This window comes from Brassica oleracea, chromosome C3, assembly GCF_000695525.1.
Source record: "Brassica oleracea var. oleracea cultivar TO1000 chromosome C3, BOL, whole genome shotgun sequence".
Taxonomy (NCBI): domain Eukaryota; kingdom Viridiplantae; phylum Streptophyta; class Magnoliopsida; order Brassicales; family Brassicaceae; genus Brassica; species Brassica oleracea.
In genome coordinates this window covers 58010659-58023428 of record NC_027750.1, presented here as the reverse complement: position 1 = coordinate 58023428, position 12770 = coordinate 58010659, and the positions used below count along the sequence as shown (strand labels likewise).

General features: G+C 37.9%; 2 protein-coding genes across 6 annotated transcripts; one reads left to right on the top strand and one right to left on the bottom strand.

Annotated features, from left to right (window-relative positions):
• The first annotated feature begins 1174 nt into the window (after positions 1-1174).
• On the top strand, positions 1175-7469 carry LOC106336250 (oxysterol-binding protein-related protein 2A). 5 transcript variants are annotated; one of them, XM_013775026.1, is made up of 11 exons: positions 1175-1934; positions 4447-4812; positions 4975-5071; positions 5236-5579; positions 5650-5805; positions 5887-6054; positions 6142-6282; positions 6354-6584; positions 6666-6779; positions 6865-7066; positions 7193-7469. In XM_013775026.1, exons 1-10 carry the CDS (start codon positions 1482-1484, stop codon positions 7036-7038), a joined length of 2244 nt encoding a protein of 747 aa, XP_013630480.1. In that variant the 5' UTR covers positions 1175-1481; the 3' UTR covers positions 7039-7066; positions 7193-7469. The 5 variants fall into 5 exon arrangements, with proteins under 5 accessions (XP_013630480.1, XP_013630476.1, XP_013630477.1 ...); XM_013775022.1 differs by having other exon boundaries at positions 1176-1904; positions 4450-4812; XM_013775024.1 differs by lacking the exon at positions 1175-1934 and adding an exon at positions 4024-4314 and having other exon boundaries at positions 4450-4812.
• Positions 7470-11262: 3793 nt separating this feature from the next.
• On the bottom strand, positions 11263-12366 carry LOC106331059. The gene is made up of 3 exons (XM_013769413.1): positions 12099-12366; positions 11671-12031; positions 11263-11461 (listed from the first exon to the last, which is right to left on the bottom strand). The coding sequence occupies exons 1-3, from the start codon at positions 12364-12366 to the stop codon at positions 11263-11265; spliced, it is 828 nt and encodes a 275-aa protein (XP_013624867.1).
• Between the last annotated feature and the right edge of the window lie 404 nt (positions 12367-12770).

Sequence of the window (12770 nt, the reverse complement as noted above, 5' to 3'; positions counted from 1 at the left end):
TATGTTGATCCAGAAGTGCTGGACCAGTTGAAGGACAAAGATGACCGCATAGCTGCGTTGGAGCAAAAGATGGCGGATCAAGAGGCGGGATGGGAGGCAACGAGGAGGCAGAACGAGCAAATGATGGAGATGATGAGGATGATGTACCCGAACGAGCAGTTCCCCTAGTTTCTTTCTTTTTTTTTTTCAAAAACTCTGAATGTTTTATTTTGGTACGTACAACTTTGAATATTATCTAATATGTTTTATACTTCAATTTTAATTTTATATTTTTGAATTTCAATTAAAAAAATAATTTTTTTAATTTTTAAAAAAAAATTATTTTGGAAATATTCAAAGGAAGTGTATCCCTCGGGATATTCCGAGGAAGTCGGGATATTCCGACGGATACACTTCCTCGGAATATTCCGATGGTAATGGTTTCTCGGAATATTCCGACGGCCGTAGTTCCTCGGAATATCCCGACGGATACACTTCCTCGGAATATCCTGACGGATACACTTCCTCAGAATATGCCGACGGCAAAAGTTTCTCGGAATATTCCGACGGCCAAAGTTCGTCGGAATATTCCGATACCTCTTTTCTCTCGGAATTTTTCCGAGGACCGTTCCATCGGAAATATCCGAGGAGATACCGACGAAAAGTCCTAGGAAATGTTTTTTCGGAATGTCCTCGGAATTTTTTATTCTCGGTATTCCCTCGGAATTTTCCGAGAAAATTCCGAGGAAATTTTACTTTCCGACGACCATTCTCGTCGGTATGTCCTCGGGATACCGTTATTCCGAGGACAAACCGACGATATTTGTCGTCGGAATGCCAATGTTTTTTCGTAGTGATGGCCATAAGATACTCATGTTCGTCCTCGATGATACTTATTTTTGTTTTCAAATTCTAAAAAATCAGTGGATCTGATTAACCTAGGTTGGTAATATACTGTTTAAAATACGATAAAAATGTAAATTAACTTAAACCAAATTGTCTGTAACTGACAGTGTGCTTGACTGCTTAAAGTCGAACTAATGTTGTGAACCTTTTGTAAGCGGATCTAAAATCTAATCCAAACTTTATTTTACCTTTATACCCTCCACAACATTTCGAAATTACAATCTAAAGCCATTGTCTTAAATTGTCCAACTTCGCTCCCAACCTCTTTCTCTGATTCATCATCATCATATATATACATAAACATGCATACACAAATGATATATACACAGACCTATATATATATATGCTCTACATAAAGCCTTTATAATTGCTTTGAAGCTTACGCAGTCTCACATTAAAGCAACAACCTTTCTCTCTCTCTGATTCTCTTGTCTGAGAAATCTCAGTTTCAGAGCTTCAGGTTCTTTATTCTTCGTCGTCTTCTTCTTCTTCAAATCTGCATGCTCGATCTAGACGATGAATGTGCGTCGGAGTTTGTGATCGGAGATTAAAAGCTTTAAACCTTTCGGAGTGATCGAGAGAGAGAGAGAAAAACAATGCGGGTGAAGGAGCTGCATCCTCTCTGCTGCATCACTCTGGAGAGTCCACATGGGATTGATGATAATAACAGGCCACCGGTGGAGCCGGTGACGAATTTGACTAGGTCGAGGAGTCTACCGGCGACGTCGTTATCCGGTGGATCGGACCGGAGGAAAGTGACATCGGTTGGATCGGAGTCGGTGGCTGGGATCTTACACAAGTGGACCAACTTCGGCAAAGGATGGAGATCTAGATGGTTCCTCCTCCGCAACGGAATCTTGTCTTACTCCAAGATCCGGCGACCGGAGAATCTGAATCTTCTCTCTCCTTCGGAAGATGTGAGGCTCATCGGAGATGTCTCCGCCGGTCGTCTCTCGAGGATGGATAGTTGCAGTGGTCGCCGGAAACAGCAGAACACCGTCGGCATTGTTCATCTCAAGGTTCTTGATTTGATTCTTGATTTTCAAAAGGTTTTGGTGATTTATTATTTTATTTGTTGTGCACTGTGATTTATTATTTCATTTATGTTCTTTATTAGGTTCAATAAAGTGTTTGTTTATATCAATATCAGACTGTGATTTCTGGGGAAAGGAGAGGCCTTTTCATCACTCATAGTTAAAGGAAATAACCAGAGGTTAATAGAATTGTTCATTGTGTTCTTCGATGAAATGAGAAACCCTAATTTGTGATTTTTCTTCTTCTTACAATCGTCCTATGATCTTTCATCAGTACATCTTCATCTTGACTGGTGTCTTTATTATATGTCTTTTACCTTTTTAATACTTCTGATTTTGCTTCTGCATTACTGTTAATCTCTTTGGTCTTAATTTTTGCTAGCTTTTAACATGCTGTTAATCTCAAGTGGGTCACATCAGCAGGTGCTTGTTTGGTTTTCAAAAATTTAAACACTTTTGTTGGTTGCTACAATCTGGTATTGTATCTTTAGGGTTTTGTTCAGTGGTCACATTGTTTTTTTTCTTCCTTTCAAATCCGTTTCTTATTAGTGTTTGTATGTGTTTTGTTCAGTGGTCACATTGTAACTTCTTTTCCCTATTGGTTTCAAAATTAACCCATTTGCCATCCGTCAATACAGTTTTGGATTCTCATTAGTTATTTTGCCTTTTTTTTTTCTTTTGGGGAAAAAGCCAAAGATCATATATGTCAATTGTATTCACTAGAACTATGGACTTTTTATCATTTGCATAACTAAAACAAGTCTATTGAATTTTGGACACTTTTCACAATTTGTTCTTTGGTTTCTTTGCCTTGCATGTGGTTTGATTTGATTTGTTTTGTTGGCAACGATACTGCCATCTTTTACTTTAAAATTGTCCTTGACTAAGAAGGCTTAACTATAGATCATTTCAGTGCGATGGGCTTATATGTATTATTCTGCTATTTGTTCAATTTTAGATATTTTCCCCTTTAGATTTAATTTTAGACACTAGATCTCGATCCGCGCAACTGCACAGATTTTTGTTTTCATTTATTTTTCTATAAATAGTGCGTTTTCAATTCTAAATTAGTACTCCTTCGGTTCCATATTGTAAGTAGTTTTAGTTAAAAACACTAATATTAAAAAATTGTTGCTTTTGTAAAAAATATTATTTAACTAATAAACTCAATCTATTATAAAAAAGCTAGCATTATTTGATTGGTTACACAATATCCAATAAAGAGAAAATATGCATTGAAATATAAAAACTACTTATATTGTAAAACAAACATTTTTTGCTAAAACTAATTACAATATAAAACAGAGGGAGTATATATTATAATATATATGTGTTTTTCAATTTTTAAAATATAATAAGTGTACGGTATATTTTTTCATTGAATAGATTGTTTCAAATTTTCACGTGTATTTGTATATTCTGCTATATATATTTTTGGATTATTGTATCATTATTAAAATCGTAACTATATATATAAAGATTAGTAAAATATTGTTTTATTGTCATATTCAAAGATATTGTAACATTTCACAAATTTAGAAAGTTTTTAAAAAATTAAACTTTTCGCTTTATAAATTTATATTATCGAGTAAATAATTAAACATTTAGTTTTTGTCTAATTTTTAAAATAAACTATATAGTTTAAAATTTTTTTTCATTGGTTTAAGGTGGTAGTAAAGATTAATCATTGTTAGATAATATAATTTTTGTTAGTTTAAAAAAAACTTTATTATTTTAAAAGTTAACATCGACAAATATTTAAATAATTAACATATGGATGTATAGTATTACAACAAAAACAAATTAAATTATATCTATTTAATTTATACTATCTATAAATCCAATGGATCATCTATTGTTTAAATCTAATTATTGATAGTCTAATAAAAATTTCTGATATGCCTAAAATTTAAATGATAATATTAGAGATTAAATGTACTATGTCTATTAAATTTATTTTTTAAAAAATTTTAGATGAATCAAGATCGAAACTTCGGTTTTAATCTTTATAATATACGAAGATGTTTGGTTTAAACTCAGTCGGTTGGAGATAATGGAGGGTGGGGTCTTGCCAATTATAATAATACCTGTTTTGACATGCTTGTTGCTTGACAATGTGAAAGATGGCCTGTTTTCAACATTATTTACAAACATATGTTTTTTTTTCTTTTTTCTTTTTTCTTTTTTCTTTTTTGCTTAATCAAAATACTCCAAACTCCAAAGCTAGGATTTTTATTTTCTTTTGTTTTTGTTTATAATAAACTTTTGTCTTTCTCAACCTGTATAGATCTAACGTGCCTAAAGTAATATCTTCATGGGCCCAGCTTGATTTGTTCCTAGTTCCAAATCTGCAACTTCAAACTTTTTTCTAAGTTCAGCATATTCTTTTGAATCTGTAGGGTTCCTTACCTGCTTTAGATAGGAAAAAATGATTTCCTCTTTGTTTTAAATTTGTGGTCTCAACCATTTTTAATTATGTTTACTTGATGTTGTAATTAGATGTCTATCTTTCTATGTTTATCTCCAGCAGATTTCTTCTTTCAGAGAAAGCAAGTCTGAAGATAGAAAGTTCTATATATTCACAGCTACTAAGACTCTTCATCTGAGGACTGATTCTATAAGTGATAGAGCAGCTTGGTTACAAGCTTTAGCATCTACAAAATGCATTTTCCCTCTCCGGTCACTTAATGGTGATTTCTCCTTCACCTCACCAAAGGATTTGTCCATAACAACCGAGAGACTAAAGAAACGGTTGCACGAAGAGGGAATAAACGATAATCTTGTAAAAGAGTGCGAGCAGATCATGCTCTCAGAGTTTTCTGAAATTCATGAACAAATCAAACTTCTACATGAAGAACGGATCAATTTGTTTGATGCATTGAGACAGCTAGAGGTAAACTTAGTTTGTTGTCTCTGTCATCCTTTTTCTTGTGTCATGTGTGTTTATTTGATCTCATAGTGCTTCCTAGTTGTCTTTATCCATGTCTTGAATATGTTATGTGGTGTGAAATGTATCGTGTTGGCAACTGAATGATGAGTGTTTTCTTTTGTACAGACAGCTAATCTTGAAGCTGAAGCATCAGGGAACGATGACAATGGCTACCAATTAACTAAGCATGGATTTTCAAGCCTAGGACGTGGAAAATATAGTGGTACATAGTCTAATGCTTGATCCTTCTTCCTTCTCTGCTCCACTTTTGCTTTGCTTTGCTTTTGAGTTCTAGTTATGCAAGCATATGAAGTAAATGCCTTCACTCTATGTTGTTTAAGGCATAGGCTTCCTTTGTGTGTTTGCTTGACATTATTTGGTTTCTAGAATGCAGCACAACTGCTTCATCTGATGATAAACAAGAGTTTGAGTATGTGTCCGAGGAAGATGAGCCTTCCTTCCATGACACAAAGGAGTACTTTAATGAACCTAATGTTGGTTCTGGATCTAATGGATACACTGATATAAAGAGAAGAACAAAACTTCCTGATCCAGCTGAAAAAGAGAAAGGTGTCAGTCTTTGGTCTATGATCAAAGACAACGTTGGAAAAGATCTCACCCGAGTTTGCCTCCCTGTGTATTTCAATGAACCAACATCATCCCTTCAAAAGTGCTTTGAAGACTTAGAGTACTCTTATCTTCTGGACCGAGCATATGAACATGGAAAATCTGTAAGTACTTATATTGCTACACTACATACTCTTATATCTTAAACTGACTTTTTGCCTGTTGGATTATTAGGGGAACGGTCTCTTAAGAGCCTTAAACGTTGCGGCTTTTGCTGTCTCTGGATATGCTTCCACTGAAGGCCGTCACTGTAAGCCATTCAACCCTTTGCTTGGAGAAACCTATGAAGCTGACTTTCCTGAAAAGGGGATACGTTTCTTCTCTGAAAAGGTATTTATTTCAACTCATTGTGATGAACATAAATGTCAGATTCTTTCTCAAGACAATGGGGGTATGATTCTTTTGTAATAGGTCAGCCACCACCCAACAGTTATCGCCTGCCACTGTGAAGGTAAAGGGTGGAAGTTCTGGGGTGACACTAACCTCAAGTCAAAGTTTTGGGGGAGATCTATTCAAGTTGAACCTGTAGGAGTTTTGACTCTGGAGTTTGATGATGGAGAAGTATTTCAATGGAGCAAGGTATATATAAAGCTATAAACCCTCAAAGTCATTTTTGTGGATTTTGGTTTTGCTATGAAGTAACTTTATACTTATCTTCGTTTTTAGGTAACATCAACTATATACAATATCATACTAGGTAAACTCTACTGTGATCATCATGGTGTGATGCAAATCCGTGGGAACCGCCAATATTCTTGTATTCTCAAGTTTAAGGAGCAATCCATACTTGAGAGGAATCCTCATCAGGTGAGTCACAGCGATATGCTCTGTATATGTAATACTTGCAATAAACACATGGTCATATATACATTGTATAGGTAAATGGTTATGTAGAAGACGTGTCTGCCAAGAAAGCTGCAACGGTGTTTGGTAAATGGGATGATAGCCTTTACTATGTTGCTGGTGAAGGAGTCAGCAAGACGAAAGTCAGTGATCCCGCATCAAATGCCTCGTTACTATGGAGAAGGACCAAACCACCGCCTAATGTAACTAGATACAACTTAACCTCATTTGCCATTACCATGAACGAGCTAACACCTGGTTTGGAGGTATGTTGGAATGAACTAATCTTGTATATGGACTCATGTTTGGTCTAGACATGGTATATCTAATCTTGATAATGTATTTAGGAGATGCTTCCTCCCACGGACTCTAGGCTCAGGCCAGATCAACGGCATCTAGAGAATGGTGAATATGAGAAGGCAAACTTAGAGAAACAACGGTTAGAAAGAAGACAAAGAATGGTACGTCACCTTAAATTGCACTGGTCAATGAACTAATAGTGAAGTCATGTTTTAAGATCTCTAGGTTCTTTTTTTATCTTGGCAGTCACGGCAACTTCAGGAAAGCGGGTGGAGACCGAGATGGTTCGATAAACAAGTAGAAAGTGAAACCTTCAAGTACACAGGAGGTTACTGGGAAGCACGAGGACACAGGACTTGGGATGATTGTCCCGACATCTTCGGTGAGTTCACAGAAGAGCAGCTAGCTGATTCTGCTTAAAATAACCCGTTCTAAGTTTCATTTCCAGGTAATATACCCACCCTACAAGATCTTGTAACCAGCTAGCACAATCTGTCCCTTGTATTCTTTTAGTAGAGAATCCGAAACAAGAACATAAGCTTCTTGATTAATTATTTCGTTTCTTGCATTGAAGTCTTCTTAAGAGAAGATTTACATCAGGACGACACTGGAGTTGTTTTACATAGAAGAAACGTCTCTCGACATGGAAACATACTTTTGTTATATACTTTTGGTAGAGTGTCTCTGTAAAGTCTTTTCTCCTCCTCTTCTTTATCTCTGTATCTTTCGTTCTGTACCTCTCTCGTTAAATAGTTACGATTAATGTAGGTTGGTTATAACATTTGGGACAAGTTCATTGTGATCCATATGTATTTTAATTAAAAATATGTGAGGAATAAAAATAAATCCAGGCAAACACTCTTTCCCTCAAATCGTGTACCACTTAGAGCATGACTTATTTAATGTTGTAGTTTAAAATAATTTTATACGAGGAGGTAGGTGATCTAGTAGTTTTAAACAATTGATGCGAAGAGGTAGGTGGTGATGTACTTTGAAGCCATGGTTTTTTTTTTTGGGTGCAATTCTTTGAAACCATGTTGCTATAAGCTTCCTTTTTTTTCTGGCTCTTGTGTGTGTGTTGGGACTTGGGAGAGGAGTATTGAGTAGTTAGTTTGGGAGGTGAGGGTTCGTATCTATACCCCCTTTTTTTGGGTAGGTTTAGTTGCTTACTCTATAGCCTGTAGGATGTGCTTAGGATTTAATTTAAGAATTCTCTAACGTCAAATTTTAAAGGTCAACTGAAATCATTATACATGTGTAGTTAATGAACAAAAATCGAGTTAACTGCAATAATTAATCGCTGGAAGTTTGAGAGTGTTTGAGACTTCTTCGTCAACAACTTTATTGAAACTACAGAACCGTTCGGTCTTTGTGTATGCGAATGAAGTATAAGAACAACTCTCTTATATTAATCTCTCAAGGGAAAACTTATTCAAAACCTTGAATCTCTCAAACTCATACAAACCTAATCATAACTCGATGGAATGTATATATAGCTAAACATAAATCCTAATATGCTTATAGATAACTCCTAAAACATCCTTATCTTTATCTCAAAACACAAATAGATTAGGATTTATCTTTAGCTTGCTCTCCAAGTCCTCACTCTTGTGCTAGTGGCTTCAAGCTTACTCCAACATTCTCCCCTTTAAGCTTGAAGTTACTTTGTGCTGCATCTAGAACGCCAATAAGCTCACGCATCTCTCTGAACTTAATCCTTCCAAGTCCTTTTGTCAGAATGTCTGCCTTCTGCCGATTCCCTGCAACATGTTCGACCTATACTTGTCCATTCTCGACACATTCCCTTATAAAATGATATATCCTGTGAATGTGCTTAGATCGTCCATGAAAAACATGGTTCTTAGTCAATGAGATCGCAGACTTGTTATCCACCCGAATGGTTACCCTCTCACACTCGCTGCATGTGATCTCGCTTAAGAGTTCTTGAAGCCATATTGCCTGCTTTGCTGCCTCAGTAGCTGCCATAAACTCAGCTTCACAAGAAGATAATGCCACAGTCTCTTGCTTTTGAGAGCACCAGGTAATGGGACTTTCATTGAGATAAAATATGTGTCATGTAACCCTCTTTCCATCGTCGACATCCACATTAAGAGAGCTATCACCGTATCCTAACAGTCTTACTTTATCTGCACGCTTGTAAGTAAGACCATAGGTGAGAGTCCCACGCAAATACCTCAGAACCTGTTTCAACGCCGCATCATGTGAGACCTTGCGGTCAAGCATGTATCTGGACAAAACTCCAATTCCGTATGAAAGGTCAGGACGTGTGTGGATCAAATACTGTAAGCAACCGATACTCCTTCTGTATTTCTTCTCATCAACGCCTTGTTCCTCAACTGATCTTGACAGCCTCAAGTTCATATCCATCGGCACATGAGTAGAATTGCAACCATCCATACATGTCTCCACAAGAATCTTCTCAGCATACCTTTCTTGTCTCAATGTGATACCATCCTTGTGTTGCAGCACTTCAATTCCCAAGTAGTATGTAAGTTCTCTTAAGTCACTCATTTCGAACTTGGCAGCCATCTCGTTCTTGAACTCATATATCATCACCAAGTTAGAACCTGTGACAAGCAAGTCGTCGACATAGACAGCCACAACAAGAGTGTCCTCATTCTGCTTTTTCTGATACAACGAGGCTTCCTTGGAACATCGTGTGAACCTCAACTCTCTTAGTATCTTATTTAACTTATAGTTCCAAGCTCTAGGAGCTTGCTTTAGTCCGTAGAGTGCCTTAGAGAGTCTGTAAACCTTTTCCTCGCTCCCCTTAACTTCAAAACCCTCTGGTTGCTTTACGTAAACCTCTTCTTTAAGATTTCCATGGAGAAAGGCAGTCTTTACATCAAGATGATGTACTTCCCACCCATGAGAAGCCGCCAAAGCAATGATCAGATGAATAGTTTCTATCCTTGCGACAGGTGCGAATGCTTCATCATAGTCTATTCCATGTCTCTGCACGTAGCCCTTTGCTACTAATCTTGCTTTGTACTTATTCACACTTCCATCAGAATTGCGCTTGATCTTAAATACCCACTTCAGTCCGATGGGTTTTGCTCCAGCAGGTAGATCAACAAGAAGCCAAGTGTGGTTCTTCTCGATAGATGCTATTTCATCTTCACAGGCTTTTACCCATACTGTCATGCTTTTAGCTTCATAAAAATCCCATGGCTCCTCATTAATTGACATCAGAAGCCATTCGCACTCTTCCTCATCCATTAGTATGTAGTCAGACAAGTACTCCGGCGTTGTCCTTGTTCTTGTGGATTGTCTCAACTGCGGTTCCTCTTGCGTCTCATCTTCGTCATCAGAGATCTCCACAACATCGTTATCGATGATCTCATCACTGTTATCTACCTTCTCGCTAACCTGTTCAGCTATGACAGCACTGTTATCTTCCTTAGGACTCACGTTAAACTCGACTTCTCTAAGTCCTCTGTTTCCAAACTCTCCGAGGTTGATACTAAATGAACATGTACTGCTTTCTCTCACGCAGTCATTCCACTTCCATACTTTCTCCTCCATAAATACCACATCTCGGCTTACAGTAATCCTTTTGCTTGATGGGTCAACCAGTTGGTAAGCTTTAGTTCATGGTTCTGTTCCAAGGTGTTCCAAAGCTCTTGACATATCGTCCAGTTTCTTCTTGTGAGGAGCTGATACTCTAGCATATCCAATGCATCCAAATACCCTCAGGTGTGAGATGTTTGGCTTACTCCCTTTAAACATCTCATATGGAGTCTTAGAGGCCAGAGTTCTTGTTGCAGAGCGGTTGATGAGATAGATGACATGCCTCACAGCTTCTCCCCACATATAATTAGGAACACTCATATGCTTGAGTATACTCCTCGTCATCTCTAGTATCGTCCTGTTGCGTCTCTCAACCACTCCATTTTGCTGAGGAGAGTATGGCGCGGTCAAGTGTCTCTGAATCCCATTCTCTTCGCAAAAGTTATTAAACTCGTTCGAGGTGAATTCTCCTCCACGATCAGTTCGGAAGGTCTTAATAGAGATGCCAGTTTCCTGTTCTATCGATGCTTTAAGCTTCTTGAATCTTCCAAAAGCTTCATTTTTTTCTTTCAACAACATTGTCCACATGTAGCGGGAGTAATCGTCGATTACGACAAACACATATCTGTTTTGACCAATTGTTGGAGGATTGATCGGACCACAAAGATCTCCATGCAGGAGCTCAAGTCTTTCTGATGCTCGAAACTTGGTTACTTGGGGAAAAGGTCTCCTTGTTTGTTTCCCAAGTAAACAGGAAACACATGTGTTCTTCGTGATTGATATCTTTGGTATTCCTGTGACAAGTTCCTTGTCAACCATCAGCTTTATATTGTCGAAGTTAATATGACCTAGCCTCGCGTGCCACTTGCTTGATTCATTCGACGTTATCACTTGCAAGCACGAAGTACTTTCAGCTTCCAAAAAGACTTTGTAGAGACGATTTCTTCCTCTGTTGCTCCTGATCAATAGCCTCCCTTCACGATCATAAATACACAAAATATCCTCCTTCATACTGACTTCACAGCCCGCTTCCGTAGCTTGACCCAAGCTTATGATGTTGCTTCGGAGAGCCGGTATAAAATACACGTTTGACATGGTTTTCTTCACGCCATTCTAGAAGACAAAGCTAATGGATCCCTTTCCCTTTATGTCAATGCGAGAGTCATCACCAAACTTAACTTTGCAAGTGATTGTCTCGTCGAGGATGGTGAAGTAAGAGCGATCTCCCGTCATGTGATTACTAGCACCATTGTCTAGATACCACATATTGTTTTTGTCTAGGGTTGTCTCAAACGTATTGGGTTTACCTTCTCTTCATTGAGAAACACCACTTCGTTCAACATCAACTCATCAGCCTCATGCGTCTCTTCTTCTTTAGTCTCTTGGGTCTCTTGAAGTTTCAGTAGGCGATCAGGACAGTCTGTAGCATAGTGTCCTACCTTGTCACATCGATAGCACGTAATCCTTGTTGCATCTCTCACATATTTGTATCGACCACGACCTCATCCTCTACCATAGAACCTTCCTCCACGACCACGGCCTCTATATTCGCCATTAGAACTATGGGTTTGTTGCTCTGAGTTAGCATACATGAGTTTACTCTGCTCTTCAGACGTCTCTTCTTCCTCACTGATACGCTCTTCGTAGGCCTTTAGCCGTTCGATAATATCCTCAAAACTAGTAGTTTTAAGGTCCAATACTTGCTCCAATGCAGCTGCGATATGTATATATTTTCTCCTTGGAAGACTTTTAAGAAAATTCTTGACAAGTTTTGATTCCTCTATCTCTTCTCCAAGTGCAGCAGATTTTGAGGAAATTTCAGAAATTCTTCCTGTGAACTCATCAATGGTTTCGTTGTCTTTCATCTTTAGACGGTCAAATTCTGCCATGAGTGTTTGTAGTCGAGCTTATTTCACCCTATCAGCCCCCATATGTCGCGTTCTAATTGCCTCTCAAACCCTCTTTGCTGTGTCCAATTCTCCGACTTGTAGAACAAGGGTTTCGGGTATTGATTGGACCAACAACGCCATGACCATGTTGTTTTTTCTCATCATCTCCTCCTTCAGCTTCAATAATATCACATACCTTGAGTACCTTTAGTAGGATCTTCATCTTAATCGCCCATACTGTGTAGTTTGTGGCACTCAGTACGGGACACTTGATCGAGGATGATCCTGTCTTTTTCTGTTTCACCTTAGCAACCGTAAGATCTCCCATAGTTTCAATTGTTTATGCTCTGATACCAAGTATTGAAACTACAGAACCGTTTGGTCTTTGTGTATGCGAATGAAGTATAAAAACAACTCTCTTATATTAATCTCTGAAGGGAAAACTTACTCAAAACCTTGAATCTCTCAAACTCATACAAACCTAATCATAACTCGATGGAATGTATATATAGCTAAACATAAATCCTAATATGCTTATAGATAACTCCTAAAGCATCCTTATCTTTATCTCAAAACACAAATAGATTAGGATTTATCTCTAGCTTGCTCTGTAAGACCCGATCCCGGCCGACTAGGCCGCGGTCGATGCCTCACGTCGCTCAGTCCATACCCGGACCGAACCTCTAAAAATTTTGCCCTTTATTTAAAATATCGCCCATTGGCGAGGGCTAA

Bases quoted from the DNA above. Each gene is read 5' to 3' on its own strand.
- LOC106331059 (XM_013769413.1), bottom strand. From the start codon at position 12,366: ATGGGAGATCTTACGGTTGCTAAGGTGAAACAGAAAAAGACAGGATCA. The intron at 12,032-12,098 runs GCAATTAGAACG...CACTCATGGCAG, and splicing joins CAGCAAAGAGGGTTTGAGAG to AATTTGACCGTCTAAAGATG. The intron at 11,462-11,670 runs GTTCTATGGTAG...TTCTCAATGAAG, and splicing joins GGCCGTGGTCGTGGAGGAAG to AGAAGGTAAACCCAATACGT.
- LOC106336250 (XM_013775026.1), top strand. From the start codon at position 1,482: ATGCGGGTGAAGGAGCTGCATCCTCTCTGCTGCATCACTCTGGAGAGT. The intron at 5,806-5,886 runs GTATTTATTTCA...CTTTTGTAATAG, and splicing joins TACGTTTCTTCTCTGAAAAG to GTCAGCCACCACCCAACAGT. The intron at 6,780-6,864 runs GTACGTCACCTT...TTATCTTGGCAG, and splicing joins TAGAAAGAAGACAAAGAATG to TCACGGCAACTTCAGGAAAG.